The 23,137-nt window shown below is 35.9% G+C and overlaps 1 protein-coding gene across 5 annotated transcripts in view; it reads right to left on the bottom strand.

Moving 5' to 3' along the window:
• Nucleotides 1-387: 387 nt before the first annotated feature.
• Nucleotides 388-23,137, bottom strand: part of NEDD1 (NEDD1 gamma-tubulin ring complex targeting factor) — a 31,891-nt gene continuing 9,141 nt past the window's right edge. For 4 of the 5 annotated variants that reach the window (XM_072401188.1, XM_072401184.1, XM_072401189.1 and 1 more), the window contains exons 4-15: nucleotides 22,796-22,912; nucleotides 22,534-22,674; nucleotides 22,219-22,448; nucleotides 18,526-18,724; nucleotides 16,149-16,320; nucleotides 14,198-14,329; nucleotides 12,959-13,006; nucleotides 11,162-11,364; nucleotides 9,998-10,136; nucleotides 8,086-8,242; nucleotides 5,835-5,901; nucleotides 388-3,081 (exon numbers count right to left, since the gene is read on the bottom strand). In XM_072401188.1, coding sequence (XP_072257289.1) covers nucleotides 2,977-3,081; nucleotides 5,835-5,901; nucleotides 8,086-8,242; nucleotides 9,998-10,136; nucleotides 11,162-11,364; nucleotides 12,959-13,006; nucleotides 14,198-14,329; nucleotides 16,149-16,320; nucleotides 18,526-18,724; nucleotides 22,219-22,448; nucleotides 22,534-22,674; nucleotides 22,796-22,912 — 1,710 coding nt within the window. In that variant the 3' untranslated portion in view covers nucleotides 388-2,976. The remainder of the gene's footprint in view (nucleotides 3,082-5,834; nucleotides 5,902-8,085; nucleotides 8,243-9,997; nucleotides 10,137-11,161; nucleotides 11,365-12,958; nucleotides 13,007-14,197; nucleotides 14,330-16,148; nucleotides 16,321-18,525; nucleotides 18,725-22,218; nucleotides 22,449-22,533; nucleotides 22,675-22,795; nucleotides 22,913-23,137) is intronic. The other variant, XM_072401185.1, reaches the window with a different exon arrangement.

The raw sequence follows: 23,137 nt of genomic DNA, 5'->3' as shown, positions 1-23,137 counted from the left end.
TTTATGAATGTATTGCAACAGGCAGGGTGTTTTCTTTCACAGAGAAGCTCAGGGGTCAAGGAAGTTCTTGTTGATTTACCTCCATTAGCACCCAGGCTTTGGAAAAGTATGACTTTGTCTTTGAAATCTTTGTCCTCTGCCCCTATCCCACTCTTTTGAAAGGAGCACTTTTTTTTAGGTGCAACACAAATTGAGCAATAGCCTTCTAGGTATCTCAGAGAAATCCAGATGGAAATAGACAAACACTAGATGCAGTTTTATCCCTGGGTATTTGTTTAGCAACCTTGCACATAATTCACAAAACACTATACAGGCCTCCAATAGCATAATTGTAATTGGTCCATGGAATTAAGCGCTTACTCTCTTTACTGGAAATAAGATAGACAGTGACATTTGACAGATACATATTTATTATTTAAATACATCCAAGGAAAATTAGAGGCAGGGATAAAGAGTAAGGTCGGTTTGGAAGGGTTACAACTTCTGCAATCTGTGTTTTCTAAAAGAAATATACCCCCACCATACCCACCTTTATCTATGACTAAAAAAATAAATAAAATGAAAACCAAAATTTCAAATATGTCATATAAAAAGGAGGTGAGGGAAAAGGAAGCGAGGTCCCTTACTTTGGTGTGATTACCTCTAAATTACTTTTGCTTTCAAAAACAGAAAGATTTATTTCTTCAATAAGGACGGAGACTACAAATCCATTTCACACAAATTAATAATAAATAAAATACAGGTTGGAACTTTTTTAAATGAAACATTAGGGCACTCTAGTAGAAGAGAAACTTCTGACCTTTCACTGGTATAAACTATTTTTTTTCAAAGAGCAATTTTTTCTATTGATCACATAACAGGTCTGTTAGTATTAAGTACATTACAATTTACCCAAATATTTGTTGACAGAAGATTTCACAGACAGAAAAGGTTGTGGTGTGACTTTTACTGTGCTTGAAAAGCATGAACTTCCATAACCTGTTCTTAACATGTGTGGAAGATAAGCCAGAGCAGCAAAAAGTGTTGCGCTTGAAAACGCTGCAAAATCACTATGATTGAATATAAAAGCAATTTATTAAAATTCAAGGTCATTAAATCATTCAATGATTTAATATCAGTATAAAGGCACTGTGATTCTCTTGGTACACCTTTTAATTTTTGTTATCATGCTTGACTAGACATCAATCAGACTTAGCCACAGTACCATTTCTTCTCTTATTACATAATATTGATGTAGTGCTGAAGAGGATTAAAACAGCATTTATATTTATGATTTAAATAAAATTACTTTCCATATCAGATCTGAAATAAAACTTTCAGGTTAATTAGAACAAACTCTGCAATACAAAATACATTTACTGTACAGACACATTTTAGTTACCTGTAAAAAAACAAACATTAAGATACAAAAAGGAGTGGACAGACATCTTCCAATTACAAAACACACACAACAGAGGCAAAAAGCACAAAAAATAAACAAGTATTCAAAGCCCTCATATCGTATTGAAATATACAAATAAACACTTTATTATCTAAATAAATACAAAATATTCTTAAAAAGGATATTTAAGAGATTTCTTCTTCTAAAAATCCATGATCTCTTTTCATGTTCTTGTGAAACTTATGAAATATCTCCAGAAAGCCATATAATTCTACTCAATTTAGATATAAAACAGGCACTTGAATATGCAAAGTAAACCATTGTTACCATATTTGCTTTGGTTCTACAAACCTAAGAATAAGGCATACTTAGCTTTGAGAAATATTTACTTATTGCTTTGTATACAGTTCCTAGCTGGAAAAAGACAACAGAACATTGCAGAAAAACAAAAAAGGCACAAAAAGTACACTGTAGACGGTTAGCATTTGCAGACAGATTATTAATCAGTTTACATTACGCTAGACCTGGGCTTCAACAAGCACAGTCTGATGATCAGTAGAGCAATGATGATGCTAATACAGATTAATTTAGATATTTCATGTCTAGTACAATACATGCGGTTATACAGTAACTGAAAGTACCAATTTATGTGGCCATATTACCAATGCAATTATAGTGCCCCACAAATTCTATAGGTTTGGCCAAAGTTAAATACAATGTATTTAAAGTTCAGTCCCCCAATATCAATGTTTAAAGAATGGAGGATGCTAGTGTGCTGACATATCCATTAATGTAAAAATACTTTTGCAGACTCATACCACTGCCCAAATTTGAGATAATTTCTTTTTCTTTTTTCACTTTTAGAGTGATACAGCAGGAGCAATTAAAGTACTTCATGGTAGATGTGAGAGACAGAGCTTAAAAGCACAAGGAGACCTCGATACATATAAAACATTTAGCAACAAAATCAATCTACAAAGAAAACGTATAGTTTTAAAGGTATTGGCCCTTTAAAGCCAAACTAAACTCCTATCTCCCCACTCCATCACTAGCACCAACATTTTTGAATTGTCTTCTTCTGGGTTTGGGGTTTTGGCCATCTGAATTAGCCAGGTCTCAATGAAGCAACTCCACACAAGCACATGAGGGTTAATTTGTTGCTGGTATGCTAGGACTGAACACCAAGATGCTAGATGTGCAGCTCAGAGTACATTCAACAGTAGATTGCAGATAGGCAGGTAAATTTGTTTTATTACAAAAGAGCTGCCTGCTTGCAATATATATATATATTTTTAAATGTTAAGCTGTGCATTAACATGCCCATTCCCAGGGTCATATCAAACCAAATCTTTACCTGTTAACATTACATCCTAATGTGATCAAGTGTTATATTATACACTAGGGCCACATTTTTTCAAAATTGCAATGTTGTTTTTCTCTCATTAGCACAGCACTGTAAACATTTGTTTTCCATGAACACTGCATTTCCACCACAAATGAATTCTTCTTAAAGTTTTTTCGATACTTGGCTTAGCTGAGATAAGTACTCATTTTGTCACGTCTTTTCCAGAAAAGGCTTTATAAAAAGTTTTGCTTTAAAAGTTAGAACGTAACCTTTTATTCTCTTCACGTAGCTTCTCTATCTCCGTAACCAAGTTTTCATTTATAGAGTATCGTTCGAGAAGCATTTGTATTTCAGTCTGAAAGAGAAAACAATAGATAAAGCACACATAGGCAAATGATTAGATATGCACTAAAACGCTGGAACCACTAATTTTTATGTTCAACTATTCATTTGTTAATATGAACAAAAATCAGTGGACACAAACATCTACAGCATATTCCATTCACAGTGTTCTCCCTAGAACTTTTTTCCAGCTGGGTGGGGGAAAACTGTAGCCGAGTGCTAAAAAAAAAAAAAAAAGTTGGCGGGGCTAGACACAGCAAATTTGGAGCTCCTAGTTATTTATGCCATAGGTCTCCAGTAACCCCTGCTATTGTGTCAGTGTTCTACCTACCCCCTATACTTTGTTCCAACTTTCTAATGCCTGGCTTGTTAGAATGTACAATGTTTTCCATTTTTTTTGTATTATAGCCCAAAAGTCCAGTGCTTTGTATTTTAATCCAACTCCCTAGAGTGTTTTAATAGTGTAATACCTTGTAGCATTGTAATATTGTGATCAACGTGGCTTAACAAATTAGGCTTAGGTGATAACTGCTGGGCACCTGGCATTGGTAACCGGTGATAACTGCTGGGCACCTGGCATTGGTAACAGGCGGTAAGTGCTGGGCTTTTCAGGCCTAGCAGTTTTTCAAGTAGCATTGGTTCCTGGCGAGAGGTAAGTGAGGGGTAAACGCAGCAAATGCAACCTTACTGCCAATGTGAATTCAGCCTAACTTCAGATGTCACCTCCTAGCGCTATACCTAGGTAACACAAAGAGCATCATGCATGTGATCGCAGATGGGGGTAGGTCAGACAACAGACAGGGTAGGACAAAAACGTCCTGTGAAATTTATCCACCCGCAGTATGATCGCTGTGTATGTAAAGTCTGCTTGTCATGTTCTGTAGCCCAACAACTCATTTCATTCAATCCTTTAGATCTCCTAAATTGTTGGTTGTAATTACCTAAAATTTTTAGGGTACACAGGGGACTCTCATAGCTACTAATAACCAACATTTCTTTTTTTAATTTCAAGAATTTCAAAATATGGGAATCATGAGTTTAAAAACTTGTGGAAATTGGAAGATTTGGGTTGCTGTTTTGTAAGAAAGTGCACCTAGGAGCCCAAAATGGAAAATGCAAATTAAGGACCCCCGGGGCCACTTACATAGTAAAAAACATTAATTTTTTACCTACTTTCACCAAACTAAAACTGTAATACTTTGCTGCCTTTTCTGCTTCTGTTCTTTGAATCCCAATTTATCTGGAATGGGGAGGTGCAGGAAACTGAAAATGTAGGTGCAAGTGGGGAACAGATGTATAAACTCCTAAAATTTCATTAGCATGGCATCATTAGAACATAAAAACCTCACCTCAACCATCAAACTGTCCGCTTCCCTACCTTGAACCCCAATTTCTCTAGAACAGAGAGGTGCAGGTAAACAGAATAATAGATGGAAGTGGGGGACACTTGTGGCTAACACCCCCCAAACTTTCAACTCCATGGGATCAAATACATAAAGTCTGCCCATCAAAACACGCTGCCCTGTTACACATGACTTACCCTACCAGTACCTAAACCCCAATTTCGTTTTGATGGGCAGAGTTTTTTTTATGTTCTAATGATGCCATTGGGATAAAACTTTAGGGGGTGTTATCAACAGATGTTCCCACCACATTTTAAGTTTCATTTAAGTTTCCTATACCTCCCCATTCCTGAGAAATTGGGTTTCCAGTGTTAGAAGTGGGCAGTAATGTGTAACAGGGCAGTGCGTTTGCCATAGTAATGCAATTTTAGTGGGGGGGCAAATTAGACATTGTTGTTTTCATGGGAGACTTCTGATAAACTTATTTCAACTATGTCTGACTAGGAAAAGGTCCTGGAAAGTCTCATAGTATTCTAAGAACATTATAACTGCTAGATTTGGAATGTCCTGGAATCCCATGGGAAGCATTTAAATGCATCAAAGATAAACCTGGATATTTGGCAAGTTTTAAATGGTCTGTTCAGCACATTTTTGTTCTTTTGAGAATTTTTCAATTCTCAGGAAAAATCAAAATGTTTTCTTTTGTTAATTTTTGGAAACAAAAATACTGTAGCTTATTTCTACCACTGTTAATAACAGCAAAAACACAACACCACAGCTGCAAGCGTCCTAAAAGAAAACAGGGCTGCTGAGGTCAACAGAGATTCAAAATGCATAACCTGACCTCCACAAAAGGTAATGTTTTCCAGACTTTCAAGAATTTAACTGGTTTGGCGAATAAAGCCTGGGAAGAATTTTCCTGAATTTGAGAAAAGTGTCCCAGACCTGCTAAGCACAAGAAAATCATGCTTCTGGACTGAAGCCCTACCATTTAAGATAATCCTTTATTAGAAAAAGCAATTCTTTTTTATCTACCTCACACAATGTTTTCCCTGTATTGTCTTGTCTACATGCTGTGAAATGAACTTTTTTTTTTGGGCTGCACAAGCCAATAAAATAATATTAAGTGAGCTGCCTACAAGTTACTTAGAAAGCAAAGCTTTACAATTTCTTAATAATAGGTTTTTTCACAGCTGACTATATTAGGCTTTATTAAGACAATACTTTTCTCGAGCAAGTGCTGAGCCAGGAAGTCTTCTTAGTGTTGCTTTCCTGGCATATTTAAAACTGAAATACTTTTCGTAATTGCCTAACATCCAACAATCTTTGTTCTTCTTAAATTTTTAAAAAGAAAAAAAAACAGTTCAATAATTTTACATTTATGGGTTTATATGCTCCATCATTTATGCATCTGTATACATACCGACTGCAAGTGAAATTGTTTAATCATCTCTACTTGTAAATTTACAATATCTCTATGACATGCTTCCCTAAAAAGGAAAAGAAAATTGGTCAATGTCATACTTAGAAAAACATCTAAATTATTTAGAAATGCTTAACTGTCAGAGAGCCATCAGTGAAGGAGATTGGTTTGCAAACAACTATTTTTAAAGACGAGAAACAAGCAAATAGAAGTTAGAAAAGTATAAAACATATAGCCAGCCATATTCAATAAAGGCCTTCAAGTCTTGCTAACGTCCCAAGATCACGGCTTTAACAGAGAGAGAAATCCAAGGCACTTTTTTTTTTGGTCTACTTTATTGGTGTTACAAACCAAGATTAAACAGAAGTCAGATGAACGAACAAACGATGTACACACAGGACTGTTTCGTTCTATTGGGGGGGGAGAGAGCGTCTGGCACTAGGTTGTGCCCCCGTGCATTATTCCACCATGGCACACCACTGGAGGACCGCTGTACACATTTCAGATTCTCATACTTGACAAGCATGACCATATCATCTGATGTGTGTACAAAGCATTTTGGGATCCTTTTGTAATATACCAAGACTAAGAGGAAGTAGAAATTTAAATGTAATATAAAATTTACATTCAAGATTTAGGACGGTTATCTTTTACTTTGGACAACTAGCAGCTCAAATGCCACCTACCCTACACTCAAACAATGTGTAATATTAAATACAATAATATGGAAGGAAAGTGCACTGCCTTTTAATTATTATCTGGTCTAATAATTTCCAATGAATAATTATTATTGTGTTTAAAGGTAAGATTGTACAATGTATTGTGGCCTTTGAACTTGAGCGTGCAAGTCACTTTCATACAGATGGCCAAGCTTGTGTTAGCTGACAATACTGACTTCATTTGTCAAGTTTTCAAACCATCACTTTTTAATATGATCTTCATATCAGTAGACTGATTCTTGATCAGGTTGACAAAATGTTTTTATTACATGCAGCTGATAGTGAACGCTGTGTTGTTAATGATTTAATAAAAGCTTGATCTCATGGGCTCATTAGCGCTGTAATTTCAGTTGCAATATTGACAACTGATTTTACTTTGAGGAATGCGTCTGTGGAGGGTTTCTCTCTATACATCAATGTGGTTCACAGGATTTCACATCCAACAGCTGGTTAGAATTCTTTCTGTTCAAAACAGTCCCCTTGAGTCTTATCACGGTTCATAACGCTGGAGAGGGTCACAGACTGCCACTGTCAGTTGCTTTTCCTCTAAAGAAATTTCAGACATAAACCCATCTGGTAGACTGCCTTAATATAGTGTGAAATCAAGAAAGGGCTTTCTAGGTTGTTGTCAGTAAAATAATATACTGGCCTCAAAAACAAAAGTTTTAAATACTTTACAACTAGAAAGACATTTTCTAAAGAACGACCCAACAAAGAAAACATGGCATATTAAAAAGCCCTCTTTAACCTCCCTAGCGTTCTAATTCTGTCCAAATTTCCATGCAAAAAGCGTTACCATTTTTTTAATTTTACATCGTAGGCTTTAATTCTTAAGTCATCGAAATTTGTCTCATATTTAATAAATTTAATAATAAACTTTAATTAAAAAAAACACAAAAATCGGTTAAATAAAAAAAATAGTAAAAATAGTTAAATATGTAATGTAAGTGTACAGTAGCATATATATATATCTATTATATGAAATTTTCTTTGTATTGGACTCAATACAGCTATTTTGTATTGAATCCACTACAAAATTATTTGAATTTGCCACCGATCCTCCCGCCCGCCCCGACATCACCAGGAAACCTCGGAGATCGTCTCTGCATTGCACGGTTAAAGGACGCCGGGGGACGACAATGGAGCAAGGTAAGTGTTTTTTTTAAGTTAAAGCTACCCCGAGTGTGACTCAGGAATACAAAAATCTGTTAAATAAAAAATTAAATTAAATAAAAAATAAATTAAAACGCATTAAAAATTAAACAGGACACCCCAAAAAAGAATGGAATTGGACTTTCCCCTGGGTTCATTCTAAAAAACTGACATTTGCATGATGGCCCACCAATATGCAAACATTACAGCATCTTATTTGAATACCCCAACTAAAGAATCCAATTTTTCAAAAGTCAGGTCTCAGAATACTCTAAGGTTAGCACATTTACATGGTTTCCCAATGCTGATGCTTCTAATTTTTCCCTGCATTAAAAAAAGCTTGTTAAACTAAAAACAAAACAAAAAAAACCAATAGTTACCGGAAATCCTCTAGTGTTTCCTCGATCATGTTTCTAATGAAATTAATTTGAACAGATGTTAAGGGGGCACCATTTTTGTCACTACCCAATGAATCGGCTATTTTTTCAGACAATGAGGAAGCAATGTCAGAGCTGGCTGATGTTGATAACTTTGGACCTGGAAAATGTTAAGAGCATAAGGAATTTATTCACAACAACAACATTTACCACTCTCTAAGGCTTAGTCTACATGGACTGTTTCCCCAGCGTTTAACCTGAGGCTTTTATGTTTTGCCCATGTTTGAAGTCCCCATGCATTGCAATGAGCTAATCTACACCGGGACGTTTCCTTCAGGCACGTTTTTAAGCGTTATCTTAAACTTTGCTTGCAACATTAAAAAAATAAAACGCTGGATAAACACGAGAAAATGTGGGAAAACGCTTCCATTGAACTCATTGGAGGCTTTTTCAAGCGTTTTTAGGCTTTTATGAAAGCTTCTATTGAAAACAATGGGGGGTTTTATAAACTTTTTTAGCAGGACTTTGGACTCTGGAAGCCCCCTTTAATAAGGAGACTCCCAGATCTCCCCCACCCCACCCTGGGGAATGAGTACAGGGGTACATAAAACCCCTTTCCTATTTCTCAGCCAATCACAGAGCACTAGAGATGAATGGGCACAAGTCTCCCCATTCATGTCTAGTACTGAATGGCTGAGAAACGTAAAACCTCAGCCAATCACAGAGCACTAGGGGTGAATGGAGAGCCTTGTCCTAATTTAACCCCTAGTGCCCTGCGATCCCTCACTGTCAGGAGGATTTCTAGGGCTGTGTTCATTGCAGCCCTGGAAATCATCTTGTCATTGTGATAACCTGTAAAAAAAAAAGTTTAATTACACAAACACACAAATTAATAAAATAATTTAACATTAAAGCCTCGTCCCATTTTTTTACACATTTTAACTCTTTCGGGGAATGAGTAAGGGGTTTTATGTACACCTGTACTCATTCCCTGAAAGGGTAAAAAGTAAACCTTTTATAAACGCTTATGTAAAATGGCGGCAATTCGCAGTAAAACGTGTCATAGGCGTTTATAAAAGTTTTTTAGCGCTTTAAAGTTATGCTTTAAAATGTTTGTAAAAGTGCATAAAAATGCATATAAACGTGGTAGGAACGTTTATATGCGTTTTTAAAATTGATCATGTAGACCCAGCCTAAGAAAATATGTATGTAAATAAATGCTCCACAATGATTTTCAATATGTAATTAAATGTCTTTTAACAGTAATAATATTGATTGGCATGGACACAAAAATTTGAACGTGAATTTGTTTTTGTTACGGGCACTGTGAGTGTGACTAGCACTCACTTTGTAGCAATAGGGTCCCAATTTGTAGCTTGATCAGGATACTTTCTGTATATAGTATGCATGTTTTCCCTGGGTTTGCAAGGGCTTCTACTGGGCACTCCAGTTAAACATTGGCTTCGGCTTTGGATTTTGTTACAGACACATCAGACTGTAAGCTCATCTGACAGTCAGTGACAAGACAATAGATTCTGTAAAGCAACTCGGGATACTTGGGCACGATGTAAATACATGATAAGAATGGATTTAAATATATGGGAAATATTCCACAATGCAAAACTATGATAGATGGATCATACACTGATGACCGAAAAGTTCAAACCACATATAGTAATATAAAGGATGGCATAATAAAAAAAATGAGAGCTGAAGACAGAAAATCTTAACAAGAATGCATATTTACTTTGGACAATCAATACCAAACTAGGATACAAAAACTCTTGAAAAATAATGTTGGATGTAATAATTTGGATCCAGAAACCAAAGAAACAAAACATCTAAAAATTCTGCAAGGTAAATATTACATTTCACCACTGAATCTTTTTCATATAGTAATGAAGACATGTCTTACTTGCTGCTTTTGTGAGGTTAGCAGTAAAATCCTGTTTTAATTGGCCTGGAATATGATTTCCTGTTCTTTCAACTGCTTCCAGAGTCTGTGATACAGGTACAGGGGAAGAATGAATTTGCTCAAAGCTCGATTTTGCAGGCTTTAAAAGTGAAAAACAAAAAACAGACCAATAGGCAAGCTTTCTATATAGTATTCTATACAAAGTTTAAAGTATCTGCAGTAACCTAAGATGTTGAACAGGTTAGGCATTGGGTTACGTGATACCACAAGATATAATATATATATATATATATATATATATATATATATACACACATATACATATACACACACACATACATATACACACAAACACACACATCTTGTGGAGCCACCAATTATTGTCTTAGGTGCTTTGTAAACATATTTATCGCCTACTATATATGTTACAAGGAAGCACAAAATGACACCCTACACAGCCAAAATTGTGGACACAACCGGATGCTTATTAACTCAATAGACTTGAAGATGTTGCTTCCTAAAAATAAACAATTCTGGGGTTCTTAACTAATCTTCTTGGATTTAATACACTTGAGCAGGGATAGACTACCAGCGATGGTGTATGCTGGATTTACTAAATGGTTTTAGTTTAATCCTATTCAATCACTCGTTTTGTGCAACTTGTTGTCCTGTATGTACAGTCTGCTTAGGCCACCGGTATCATAAATTTCATAATGGCCATCAATCTAAACCTGAAAGAATGCAGGCCAGTGTGTGCACAAATGTTCTAAGCAATGTTTTCCATTTTATTTTATTTATTTTTTTATTGGAAAACGTGCCTTTGTTTATCTTTGATAAAAAAATATCTTTTTAACAAAAAGGCCAGCAACTAAGGATAACAATGAAATGTCACAAAAGTAGGGGCTCTTGCTTGACCATAGCAAATTAATTATTTCTGTACCATAAAACATATCCCCCTTCTGTCCTGTGCTAATTAAATGTATATTTTCTATGTAAATGTGAAAGGATAAGGCAGATGGAGAAATACATACAATTAAAATTACCTCCTGTAATGTTACAGACATTAGATACAGAAAATAGATCTGATACCTATAATGATAATACAATAATACATTTAAACTGTTGGTAAGTGGTAAATGTTTACATAAATCAATTATGAGTTACCTGTTTAATATTCTCTTTTAAATCTGGCTTTTTACTATATGGCGTCCTTGCTTTAAATTCAACATCTTGAGGTTCATCTTCTTCTTTAATTGGGCTTCCAATAATAAAGTGCAATGGAGATGAATGCATTCCTTGTGAAGTGGCACCAACAGGATGCCGTCTTGTGGGAGGAATTGTGTTTAACTGAGCCATGTAATCAAGATCTACATGCAAAACAACACAGTAATTTCAAAGTCAATAAAAAGAGCCTCAACTCCAGTATCAATATGACTACCAAGTAAACATACTACCGGAAACTAAAATACAAATATAATAAATAAATAAATAAATAATAGATCTCATCCCAACTAGATAAACTTGCAAATTGAGCACACGTTACTCTTTCCACTACTTGCCCAATAACTGGATGTCCCACTTAGCAATAGAAAATCTAATCATCTTTACCATTAGCCATATTAATAATTCAAATATTACAACCATAGCTCCCCAAAAGTTTCAAACATTGTTTTTTAATAACAAATCATTAAACAATACATTATAATTCACTTTTTTTTTACTTTAGAAGGTCCAGTGTAAACACAGATACAGACATGCTTCCCTAAATTAAACCTTTACAATTAAATACACTGATCGAAAAAATAAAGGTAAAACTGAAATCACACGCCAGATCTCAATGAGCAAAATATTCTGAAAATCCTTATCAAAATCTATTGAGAACAAAGTGATGTAAGAACAGTCAATAGGCTGGATTTAAAAATCACACTGAAAAAGTAGAAAAACAAAATCACAGAATGATTAAAGTTGGGTGAATTTCATCACAACAGATAACATGGGAATGTAATGTGTACAACCCCCATGTGACTGCATGCACATTTGATAACTCATGGGAGTGCATTTGATAATTGCATGGGAGCCAGGCAATGGCATCAATGAATTATTTATCCAGGAACTGCCTACACATTCTGGCCACATGGGGCATAGCTTTGTCCTGAACTAATACGTTCTCAGTCTCCATTACACCAGTGTAGATTCTGACAATGGGTCTGAGGATTTCCCAGTAGCTAACAGCAGTCAGGGTATGATAAGCTAGCATGGAAAGATCTGGCTCTCCAAGGATATGCCCCACCCAAACCATTACTAACCCCATGCCAATGGAGTCATGCTGGACGATTTTGCAGGCCACATAACTTCATCACAGCATTTCCAGACTCGTTCACGTGTGCCCAGTGTGAACCTGTTCTCATCTGTGAAAAGAACTAGTGAACCAGCCAATTCTGGTTTTCTCTAGCAAATGGTAAACGAGCTGCAAAATGCAGATTTGTAAGCACAAGCCCCAATAAGACATCTGTTTCATACACCATCCACACAGATTTGGCGTCCATCAATTTGGTTAGAAACATGCACACAAGTGGATTACTGAGGGTCATTTCGTAGGGCTCTAGCAGGGTTCCCTTTTGCAGGTTGGCTTGCTGTTACCTTCCAGTCCAACCATTTCTTTTTTTTTTCCTACCCAACATGTGAAAATGTTTCACAATGACTTATACATCCTAATTGGACAGATTGATATGGAAGAGTTTAATTGGCTTTTGGCAATATACTGTGTTAACAGAGCGCTTCCTTAATTCCATGAGCAAAGTAAATCCTAGAATAACTAGCTTCTTTATGAAAAGGTCAAAAGGTCTAAATAAGGATCTATGAGACAGGGCACTTTGTTTACAAGAACAATATAAATGAACAGCAAATAAAACCAAATAAAAGGGAAGATGGAAAAAAAGTGAAAAAAAAAAAAACACATACCATTTCCTTTAGAGGTAAGCTCATCCATTCCTTTAATATGTGATGCATCTGTAATTAAAATAACACTAATAAATCTATTAAGTTAAATTTAATTTTTTCTAGGCCTAAAGATGGATTTATCGTAATGGAAACAGATTTACTGGAGTCATTTTTTAGTTAAGTAATACCTGATCTACTAAATGCAACTTCATTAAACCCAAAAAAACATAATGCTCCAAAACAAATACTTTGCGCATACTCCATTACTATACAAAACTGTGTTGTATATCCTGAGAAAAGTACCTAGATATTATTATACTATAGACAAGTGTCCCCCGGTGCAATACATAGCAAAGGCTATCAATGTTTTTTTCATCTTGGCCTAAAGGAGCACATTCATTGTTTTATTTTGTGCATTTACAAGTTTTTACAAATGCCATGAAAAAAAAGGATCTATTTCTTTCTCCACCTACAGAGAGAACAAGGGAGGGTAATCTATAGTCCAAACCAGCTACCCCTGCAGCTACCAGGCTGAATCATAAACTCAGACACAGCTGCCTGCGATGTAACGAGGACGGGTAAGTATCAATGGGTTTAGGTACATTTTAAAGAGAAAGAACCCCTAAAACGAGGGCCTATTGAAGCTCAGGAATAGAGTAACAGAGTACAACACTTTAAGTCTCTCTGCATTCTGTTTCACAAACAAGAAAAATAGCACAGGTAATGCAAGCAGAAGAAGGCTAACCCGAATTAAGAAATTACCAGGGAAAAAAAATTCTTTTAGAACACTGCATCAGAGGCATAAACAGAGGTTACTAAATTAACAAACAAAATGCAATCCCACATAATTAGCAGGAATAAGAGGACATAGATACTGTTTGCCATTGTTTGTTTTTATATATTTTTTACAATTATACAACGTATGCATATAAATAGGATCTCAAAGTGCTAGTCTATGTGTTTCTCCATTTAGTAAAACTATTAAATTCTCTGAACAAATAGTGACTGAAATGAGGGCTTTTTTGCACTTGAGGGTGGGTTTTTGCATTTTGGGGTGGAGTATAGGGACTCTATGTACTTTATCTATCCTGGAAGGACACTAGCAAGAAACTGAAGTGTGATAATAGTAGAAGGGTTATACTGGGTTTGCAATCAAACATAATGACTAAATTGTATATTACAGGTATGTAGATTTTTTCACATAATACAAGATTTCCAATAAGCATTTAATTACTATAACATACATACATAAGTTATTACCTTCACGAACAGGGGAGAATATATCACCTAGGCTACTTCGTCCAAACGAATCTATAGATTTTAAATCTGAATTTTTAGAAAAATCGGTCTCTTTTGATGGTATCACATCAAGACTTGTGCTACGTGGCATACCTTAAGAGATAAAGAACACAACAAAAATATACATCATAATTTGGGAGGGAGAGAGAGATATTTATGCAAATTCAGAATGAACTGAATTGATAAGTATTTTTTTTTAGCCAGGCAAAAGGGTCCTAGTAAGATTTTAACTTATAAACATGCTAAACCCTTCATGTAAGAAATCTTAGTTCCTCCTTCTAGCACACTCACCCCACCAAAGCACAATCCATTTTAACAAACGTTTAAGTGACTTTTATGGGTAAATCTATTTTCATTTAGAAGACAAGTATTATACAAAACAAAGAATACAGGACCCGAAAGTACAAGTATGTCATACATATAAAGCAGTCAAGACATTTGTGTGGGAACAATAAACTTTTACATATAACATAATGAAATAAAATTTCAATTTTGTATAGGAAAAAGCATTTGTAAAATGAGAGATGTTATTACATATGTAGCCAAAACAAAAAGGAGGGGGGATGGGAGACAAAAACATTTAATCAACAACAGGGATGAAAGGGGGGTACATAGGAACTGGTTGGGACAAGCGTGGTGGGTACAGTAACCATACACTATTAGTAAAATTATAAAAGACCTATTCCAAGCCAGATTGTTAAAATGGGAAGATCTAAGCCTATTCACTAAAAGAAGAGGAGGTGGTAAGGTACAGCCAACTCAACCAATATTGTAAATATTGTCATACAGCCATTTTTTACCACCTCCATTCTCATAATATCATTAACCCTGACTACCTAAAGGGCAAGGGGAGGAGAGGAGGATAGTTTCCAAAAGAGCAGTTTGAGTTGGCATGCAGCAAACAGATACCTTAAGTAACTTTTAAACCCGCTATAAAAGCCGATCAGGGAAGACAAATCAAACAACTAGCATGTAATTTATTGTGTATCAACAGCAAAAAGAAAAAGTCATTGAAATATATTTTACAATTTTATTTACTGTGTGATCAAGAGCCTAAAGCTGCGTACACACTTCCAATTTTTATCGTTGGAAATGAACGACGAACGAACGATCGATTGGGCAAAAATCGTTTGTAAAAAAAAGTAACCAACGACGCCGACGAACGAGGATAGTCGTTGGAAATGAACGACCGGACCGGCGGATCGGATTGGACGACGATCGTTGACCATCTATCGTGTGTACGGTCGTTCATTGATCGTCCATGGTCTGAGCATGCGCGGTGAACGAACGTTCGCTCACTTCCTGTGGTGCACGTCACTTCCTGTATCGTTCAAACGATCGCATCTATCGTGTGTACAATATCTGCGAACGATCGTGTCGTTATCTGTATGTACAGGATCGGTGCTATACGATCGTTCGCAGATATCGTGCAGGATCGTTCGTCGTTCGTTTACCAACGATAATATTTGGAAGTGTGTACGTAGCTTAGGGCTGTACACATCTGTACATTAAAAAAAAAGTTGTTGAATTATCACACACATTCATTTTTCTGCAGTCCTAAATAATGTCACTCAAGTTCTGTGTAACAGCAGTAGTCTCTCAATGGCCCAACACCAAACCTTCTCCTGCCTTGTCACCACTACAGAGCACCCAAGAGCTGACAGATATTACCCGTGATGCTGAAGAGCTGTAATTGGGAATACTACTGCTCCCTGTACCTGTAATCCACTACTCACCATACTTAACATATTTATTAATACTAGCACAAGCAAAAATACTACCTTGCAATACTCAAAAAGTACAATGTATATTCTATATAGGTATATATAACTGAACTAGCTAAATTAAAATATTAACAAAAGAAAGGCTTAAAAAAAAGAATCTCTATATTAAAGCACAACATATATCTTACCAACTTTATCATCAGTCTCCTGGACCCTATTTTCCACCATTGTGGCTGGCTGTGCCTGGGCAGGTATGGCTGTAGTGGATGCTAGATCTTTAACTATATGCGTTCCTCCAGCAAGAGAACTTGCTTTCTTGTTGACACTGGACGACACAAATGATTTACTTGACTTGCTGGACTAAAAACAAACACATGGTATGTTTAAGCATAGAGGAGTTATTTAGGCTAACATTGCTGTTTTATTTGTACTATGTTTTCACAAAAATTTTGCTAAAACTCCTTAAAGAGGACCAGTACACTCTGGAAGCTATACCAAAGAAGGCAGGAAGAGGACAAATGAATAGTTACATCTACCGTATTTTTCGGACCATAAGACGCACTGGACCATAAGACGCACCAGTTTTTTAGAGAAGGGAAATGAAGAAAATTAAAACAATAATGAAATAATAGACAACAATGTAATCTAAAAATAAAATTAAAAATGTACGGTACTTTTATTTTTATGTTGTGTGGTGTTTTTGTACTGTAAAAACCATTTGGAAGCAGATTACATTGTACTCTGCCTTTAAATTTCCCTCCCTGACACACCCCCATACATCACCAATCACATCACCCGGAAGATGACTCATCCTCCGAGTGATGTGAGGGGGGGGATTTCCCTGCCTCACACAGAGACACAGGCACATGCTTGAAGCTGCTCGTATCTATGGAGAGATGCACAGTACAATGCAGGAATTTCTGCATTGTGCTATACATCTCACTACAGATACCAGCAAGCGGAGCTGCGGACACTGGGTAAGTATTTCCTTTCAGTTGTAATCCGATTGTCATACAATGTATGACAATCAGATTGCAATATAACATTTGTTTACATTGTGTTTGTGTTGTGTACCGTATATGTGATTTTACTGTGTGCGCTGTGAGTGATTCAGGGAACACTCTCAGCATGATTGGCTGACAGTCATGTTGGGAGAATGCTCCCAGCATGACTTTGTCAGCCAATCATGCTGAGAGTGGGAGGACGCCGGGAGCAAGATACAGGAGACACAGTCACTCTGGCCGCGCTGGAGACAGGAGAAAAGGCAGAGGGGGGGCTATACAGGGGGGACGGGACAGCAGCTGGGAAGGATACATTTTGATACATTTGGACCATAAGACGCAGGGACTTTTTCCCCCCACTTCTGGGGGGAAAAAAGTGTGTCTTATGGTCCGAAAAATACGGTATATACCATACCTTTGTTCACACAGGCAGTATAGGGCCAGAAAGAAAAAAAAAATTACAATTCAGAAGACCAATGCTTTCTGTTAGGATTTTTTTAAAAAACTATAAGGCTCTGTAAATTTCATGTTAGAGGTGCATCCAAATCCTAATTAAATTTTTTACAAATAAAGATAAAATAATATTTTACAAAGAAGCTTTACAGACACACATATACACACACACTTTAAAAATGTAAACTACACATAAAACAATATGGATTCCTTTTAAGCACAACAATAGTGATGTTTACCCATATTCATCCTATTTTAAATATTGCTGCCTCCTCTTTCTACTATATCTGTGTATTAAATTAATTGCCTGAATAATAAAGATGTCACATTGACTCAAGGTTACAGATTTGCCTCCCAATTTTTACTGTGGCTGCTTTGTTCATTTCGTTAGCTCAGCAGACAAAACACCTCTCAGTATAGGGTATCTAAAGCACAAGAAAAACTACTGTTTTTTGAGTATCATTTTTTCAGGATAACCAGAATGTTAAGAATGGTTATTTTTGAGTTGCAAAGACTGGAAGGGTCAAAATAAATTAAAAAACTGATTCTTTAAAGATAACTTAGGTCAGTATATCTAGATGCATTTGTTGTTCGAGGAAGGATAGAAATGACATAATAGGAGAATGTAGAGCGATATCATCCCTACCACAATCTCCCTAAACTCCTAATACAATCTGGAGATTTTCACTGTTAAAAAGAAAAATAAAGACAAAACAGCTGAATAGTTCTGGAGAACAGCAGATACAGATGATGCCTTGGGTTACCCTAAATGGAATTTACATTCATAATAAAGTATTATAATTTGTTGGCCACACGGTTAAAAAGGTGGATTTTTTGGGTCATATAATGCAAGTTATAATTCACAGGCCAAGTTTTACATGCAAATGCAATAGAGAAATTGGTGGACAGCCCCGAGGTTACAGATGAAAAATAAGTTAATGCGTAATATATCCTAAAGTGCCTTACAAATGTATTTGCTTGACAAAAAGCAAGTTCTGCCCTTTTCATTAGTTTGAAAGCAATCTTATCCAAGCTGGAATGTATATATTTATATATATATAAAATTAGGGTCAGATAACCCACTATACAGTTTGCTCTATTCATGCCTTACCTTGTGACTGCTGCTGTGCTGGAACTGAATGCACTGCACAGATGTCTTATGAGCACCAACTGTTTTAATTGGCGAGTTCAACATCCTTAAGTCGTAAAGGTAAATTTTCCCACGAGAAGAGCCGACTGCCAGCGTAGCTCCATCTGGCATAAAGTCTACAGCAGTCAAAGGTGATTCAACTACCACTGTTTGAAGAAGACTAAATGTAAAAGAACAAAGTTAAAAATATTCATTACATATAGAAATAGGAGACAATATTCACATTCATTACACCCTAAATGATTATCTGGTATAGAACACAAAGTAAAATGTTGCGTTCAAATGTTAGATATACTGTTCATGTAATCTTGAGCTTAATAACCCCAATGCATGTTAGAGGTTTAAAATATTTTTTTTTGTGTAGCTTTTATTAGGAGTACATTAAACATGTGAACATGTTCAATATGTTTGTGTATGCTATGCTTCCTGCTTAGAAATGATACACAATGATGACCCTTTGCTACTTGTTCTCTCAGTGTGAGATTATGGGACAGATGAAGACCCATAATGACGCATTTAACGCAATAGATTCTGTAAGTAATTTATCCAGCAGGTAATCACACCCAAGGAGCAATTTAGTAAAGGGCCTAAATACATAAAGTCTTGCATATAATTATGATCCATAGGGCGGATGTAAACATCTTTATGAAAAAAAAAATTAGAAAAATACTTTCATACAACAAACAAATAAAAAAAGTAACTTTTCCCCTTTAGATTATTTTTTGCTGCCTGAACAGCAATACGAAAATGTCTTGTCCTAAAAAGGTTCAACAGGAAATGAGAGGAAATCTTTCCGAAAATAAAAAAGTTAATCCCAGAGAGTTATCCTTGGAACAGGTTTCTAATTAGAGGATTTCCCTCACCTATTAATCTAAAGACAACTCAAAATGCCAGCCTGCCCCTTACCTTTGGTCTTAGTGAGAATGGTCAACAGAAAATTAAGAAACAATCTGAAGCTAATCAAGGGTGTAAAAGAAATGAACATTAGAAAAAAGTCCTCTCTAACTGCCCAATCTACACCATAGCCATGACACGAGGTTCAGACCATACCTTACACACACACACACACACACACACACACACACACACACACACAAACACTTCATTAAAGCACAACAAGAACTAGGGAGCTATCCAACCACAGACTACAAAAACCTATCAAAAAGTTACAAATCTTTACAGTAACTTTGGGTGTTCAGCAGATCACAAAAGTCAGTAAAGGAGGAAAGCTAAGATCTTCACTGTATATAATTGTCAATTATTCAGGAACAAATTAAAAAAAAAATCACAATGAAATGTTTTTAGGGTAAGTGGGGCTTATGTGCAAGCAATGTGTGCAACAGAGGCTTGGTGTATTTATCCTAAAGATAAGGTAAAGGATGTATCCCAATGGGCATTTGAGGTTTAAAGATCTGAGTCAGTCCAAACACAGGAAAATGTTGGAGAGAAGACACCTTTAAAAAAACACGAGTTTCATTTATGGCAGTTTGCACTGCAGGTCACTTCATTTAAACGGGTTTCTGCCAAAACAGAACAGGTTGCTAAAGGAATATGGGTATTTTTAAGGTCAACTCTATGTAAAAACCTATGAAGTCTATATGGTAAAGGGGGAAAACCTCTCAATTGCTAATGCATCTCATTTTGCTTACATGAAAGGGATCATCCCGTTTTATCTCTTTTGCCATATTAATGTGAGTGTGACGAATGTATTCATCATTTTAGGAGTTAAGACTTTTTGGGGTTTTTATTCGCCTAACTGAGTTTATTGCAGATAACCACTATAGGAGGTATTTAGAATTCTGTATACAGAGAAAAAAAAATAACACAACTACAAGCCTGTAAATAAAGAATCAAGAAAAAAAATGTACAGAAAGAAATCTAAGAATAACATAATTATTTAGGATAAAACTACAGTAAAAGCGTGTACATACTGAAGTTACTTTAGCTTCTCTCTAAGCTAATGACATCTGAAAGTGTGAATGCAATGTTATTGATGAACTTCCGGAACATTAGATAACGTTCTTGCTGAGTGATCCGTCCTTGCAACCTATTTACAAAGTCCTACACAGAGGAGGCTAGCCATCTATAAACATCAAAAGCACTCAGCAGGTTCAATGCAGCCATTAAAGCAGTACATTTTTATTTTTTTAATCTTTCAGTATGTTCCTGTTTGGATGTCCATAAATGAATGGAAATTATCCTGCAAGACCTTATTGAAAAGGGAGAACTCTATTGAAAAATGGGTCAAATTAAAGGGGAAAAAGAAGTGTGTTGCTTGTTCTGAGCAACGAGTTGCCCATTTTACCACAGGGTTGGGGTGCACCGCACTGGCTAAACTTAGTTCAGGTTCGGTTTTCACTCTGTTAGGGTATGTTTGCAATAATACCATATCCTTCCTTACTGCAATTCCAAATTAGACTGTATCTTGACTGGTTTCTACTGAGAAAACAAACCAAGCCACCAAAAGACTATTACTTCTAAAGTTGTAAAGGATGGGCAACTAACTTAAACTGAGAAGAATATAGCACAGACACTGTCAACTAATACTAAACACCATAGCACATACTGAATAGCAAGTGAATATAAAAGCACCTGTGCACAAAGCTGTAAATAGGAATGAAGTCCGTAAACTTTTTAGGTCACTGGTTAAATTATTTGCAATTAAAAGGTGGAGGCCAACCACAAATATTCCAGTTTTGGGTACAGCTTGGTTGGCTGTAGCAGCCATTTTTTATTTTTATTTTCAATTTTGCAGCAGCTAGCACACTTGCCATAGTACCAAATCTACTTTTTAACAACAGAAAGAAAAAAAAAAAAAAAAAAAAAACAGTACAAAGATCGCAGGTGAACACATTTGAAAGATCTTTCCAATGAAATCTCTGAGAAGTATACAAAAATCATAGTGCGCCCCTCCTAGTACCTTACTGGAAAAAAATATTTTTGCCGGGCTTACCATGGTCATCTTAAAGAGGAACTAAACTAAAACTAAAAAAAAAAAAAAAAACACTTACCTTTAATCCCACAGGGCAGTCCAATCACTCCCGGGGTGTCCTTCATCGAGGCCTGCATCGTCCAGGCACCGCCATTTTAATCTTCTCTTCCGGGTTCTTCATCCTACGTCATCTGACTTAGGCATGAGATCAGGTGACATAGGATGAAAAAAAAAGTGTCCGATCTCACTGTGCATGCGTGAGATCGCCAAATTTTTCTCTTTGCGCAAAAAAGGCTCCTTCTGCGAGCAGAAAGAGCACCTAAGAGCCTCCCTGGATGCCTGATGTAGGTATCCCGGGGCACCGAGATTTACAAATTAGACTGTATCTTGACTGTTGCACCTAAAAACAAAAAAAAAAAAAAAAACATTTTTTTCCTTTACATAAAAGGGTTGTCTACACTTCCATGTAAAGTGAAAATTCTGGGTTTAGGTACCTTGAATGAATCTGACATTCATCAAATATTATCACAGAGAATCAATCAATGCCAATAATCACAAATGTGGATGTTTCCATCAGAGAATGTTTGCTGAATGTCAGATTTACAGTTTTATAAATAGACTATAAAAAATTCAAGGAAAGCAAGCTAAAAAGCAACACAATATATATAACACATGATGGATTCTGTAAGTTTTGATTCTTCAATTACCTACATATAACTTACATTTTGCTGGACACATCATAACAGATAATTCTTTTATCTAGTCCAATGGTCACAAGGAGGAGATCGTTCACAGGTGAGAAACAGATGCCCGATGCTGGAGCTTTGTGAGCACTCTCAAACATATGGTATGGATTCTGGCTGTGGGCATCCCACAAGGTCACACTGCCACTGTCAGACACCGCACCAAGCAAAAATTTCTTCACGTAAGAATATTTCAAATGTCGAATGGGCTTAAAGAAACAGAGTCAAAATTAACAACTAAAATAAATACAGAGCTTAACCAAACATAAAATGAATAAATGTATTGTTCAATACCTGGCTGCTTCCATGGCCAAAAGGTGTGCTGGAAAAATTGGTAGTTACATTATGCAGTATGATTTCTCCACTCATAGAGCCGGAGGCAACGTAGCTGTCATTATTATTAAATGTAACACATGTTACTTCATCTTTGTGATCCTGAAAAGAAATTGAATGACAAAACTCAGAAGAGTATTTTCTCTAAAGATATAGCAACAATCTCATTGAAATATCCAGGGCATTTTATATTGTTTTCCATTTTTGTATGGGGTGGAATTACCTTTAGGGATCGATGAAGTCTTTTTGATTTTAAATCCCAGATGTTTACTGTATTATCAAGACCACCGCTGACTACATATTGTGAGCTTGAGTTCAGATTTACACATGTTTGTTTTTTCTATAGTAAATAAAGGGAAAAAACATTTGTTAATACCAAAACAGTGAGGAAAAAAAGCTGCAATAAAGGTCCAGTGGAAACATACATATATTTCACACTATAGGAAAACTAGGCTATAGGTCATGTTAAAATGTGTTGGATTGGATAATCTTTTTTATTGCAGCTATGTCCTGTCTATTTATACCTAATATGTCAACTTTATTCTCTTCATAATCACATAAAAAT

This window comes from Pyxicephalus adspersus, chromosome 2, assembly GCF_032062135.1.
Source record: "Pyxicephalus adspersus chromosome 2, UCB_Pads_2.0, whole genome shotgun sequence".
NCBI lineage: Eukaryota > Metazoa > Chordata > Amphibia > Anura > Pyxicephalidae > Pyxicephalus > Pyxicephalus adspersus.
This window is presented reverse-complemented; position numbering and strand designations above follow the sequence as displayed.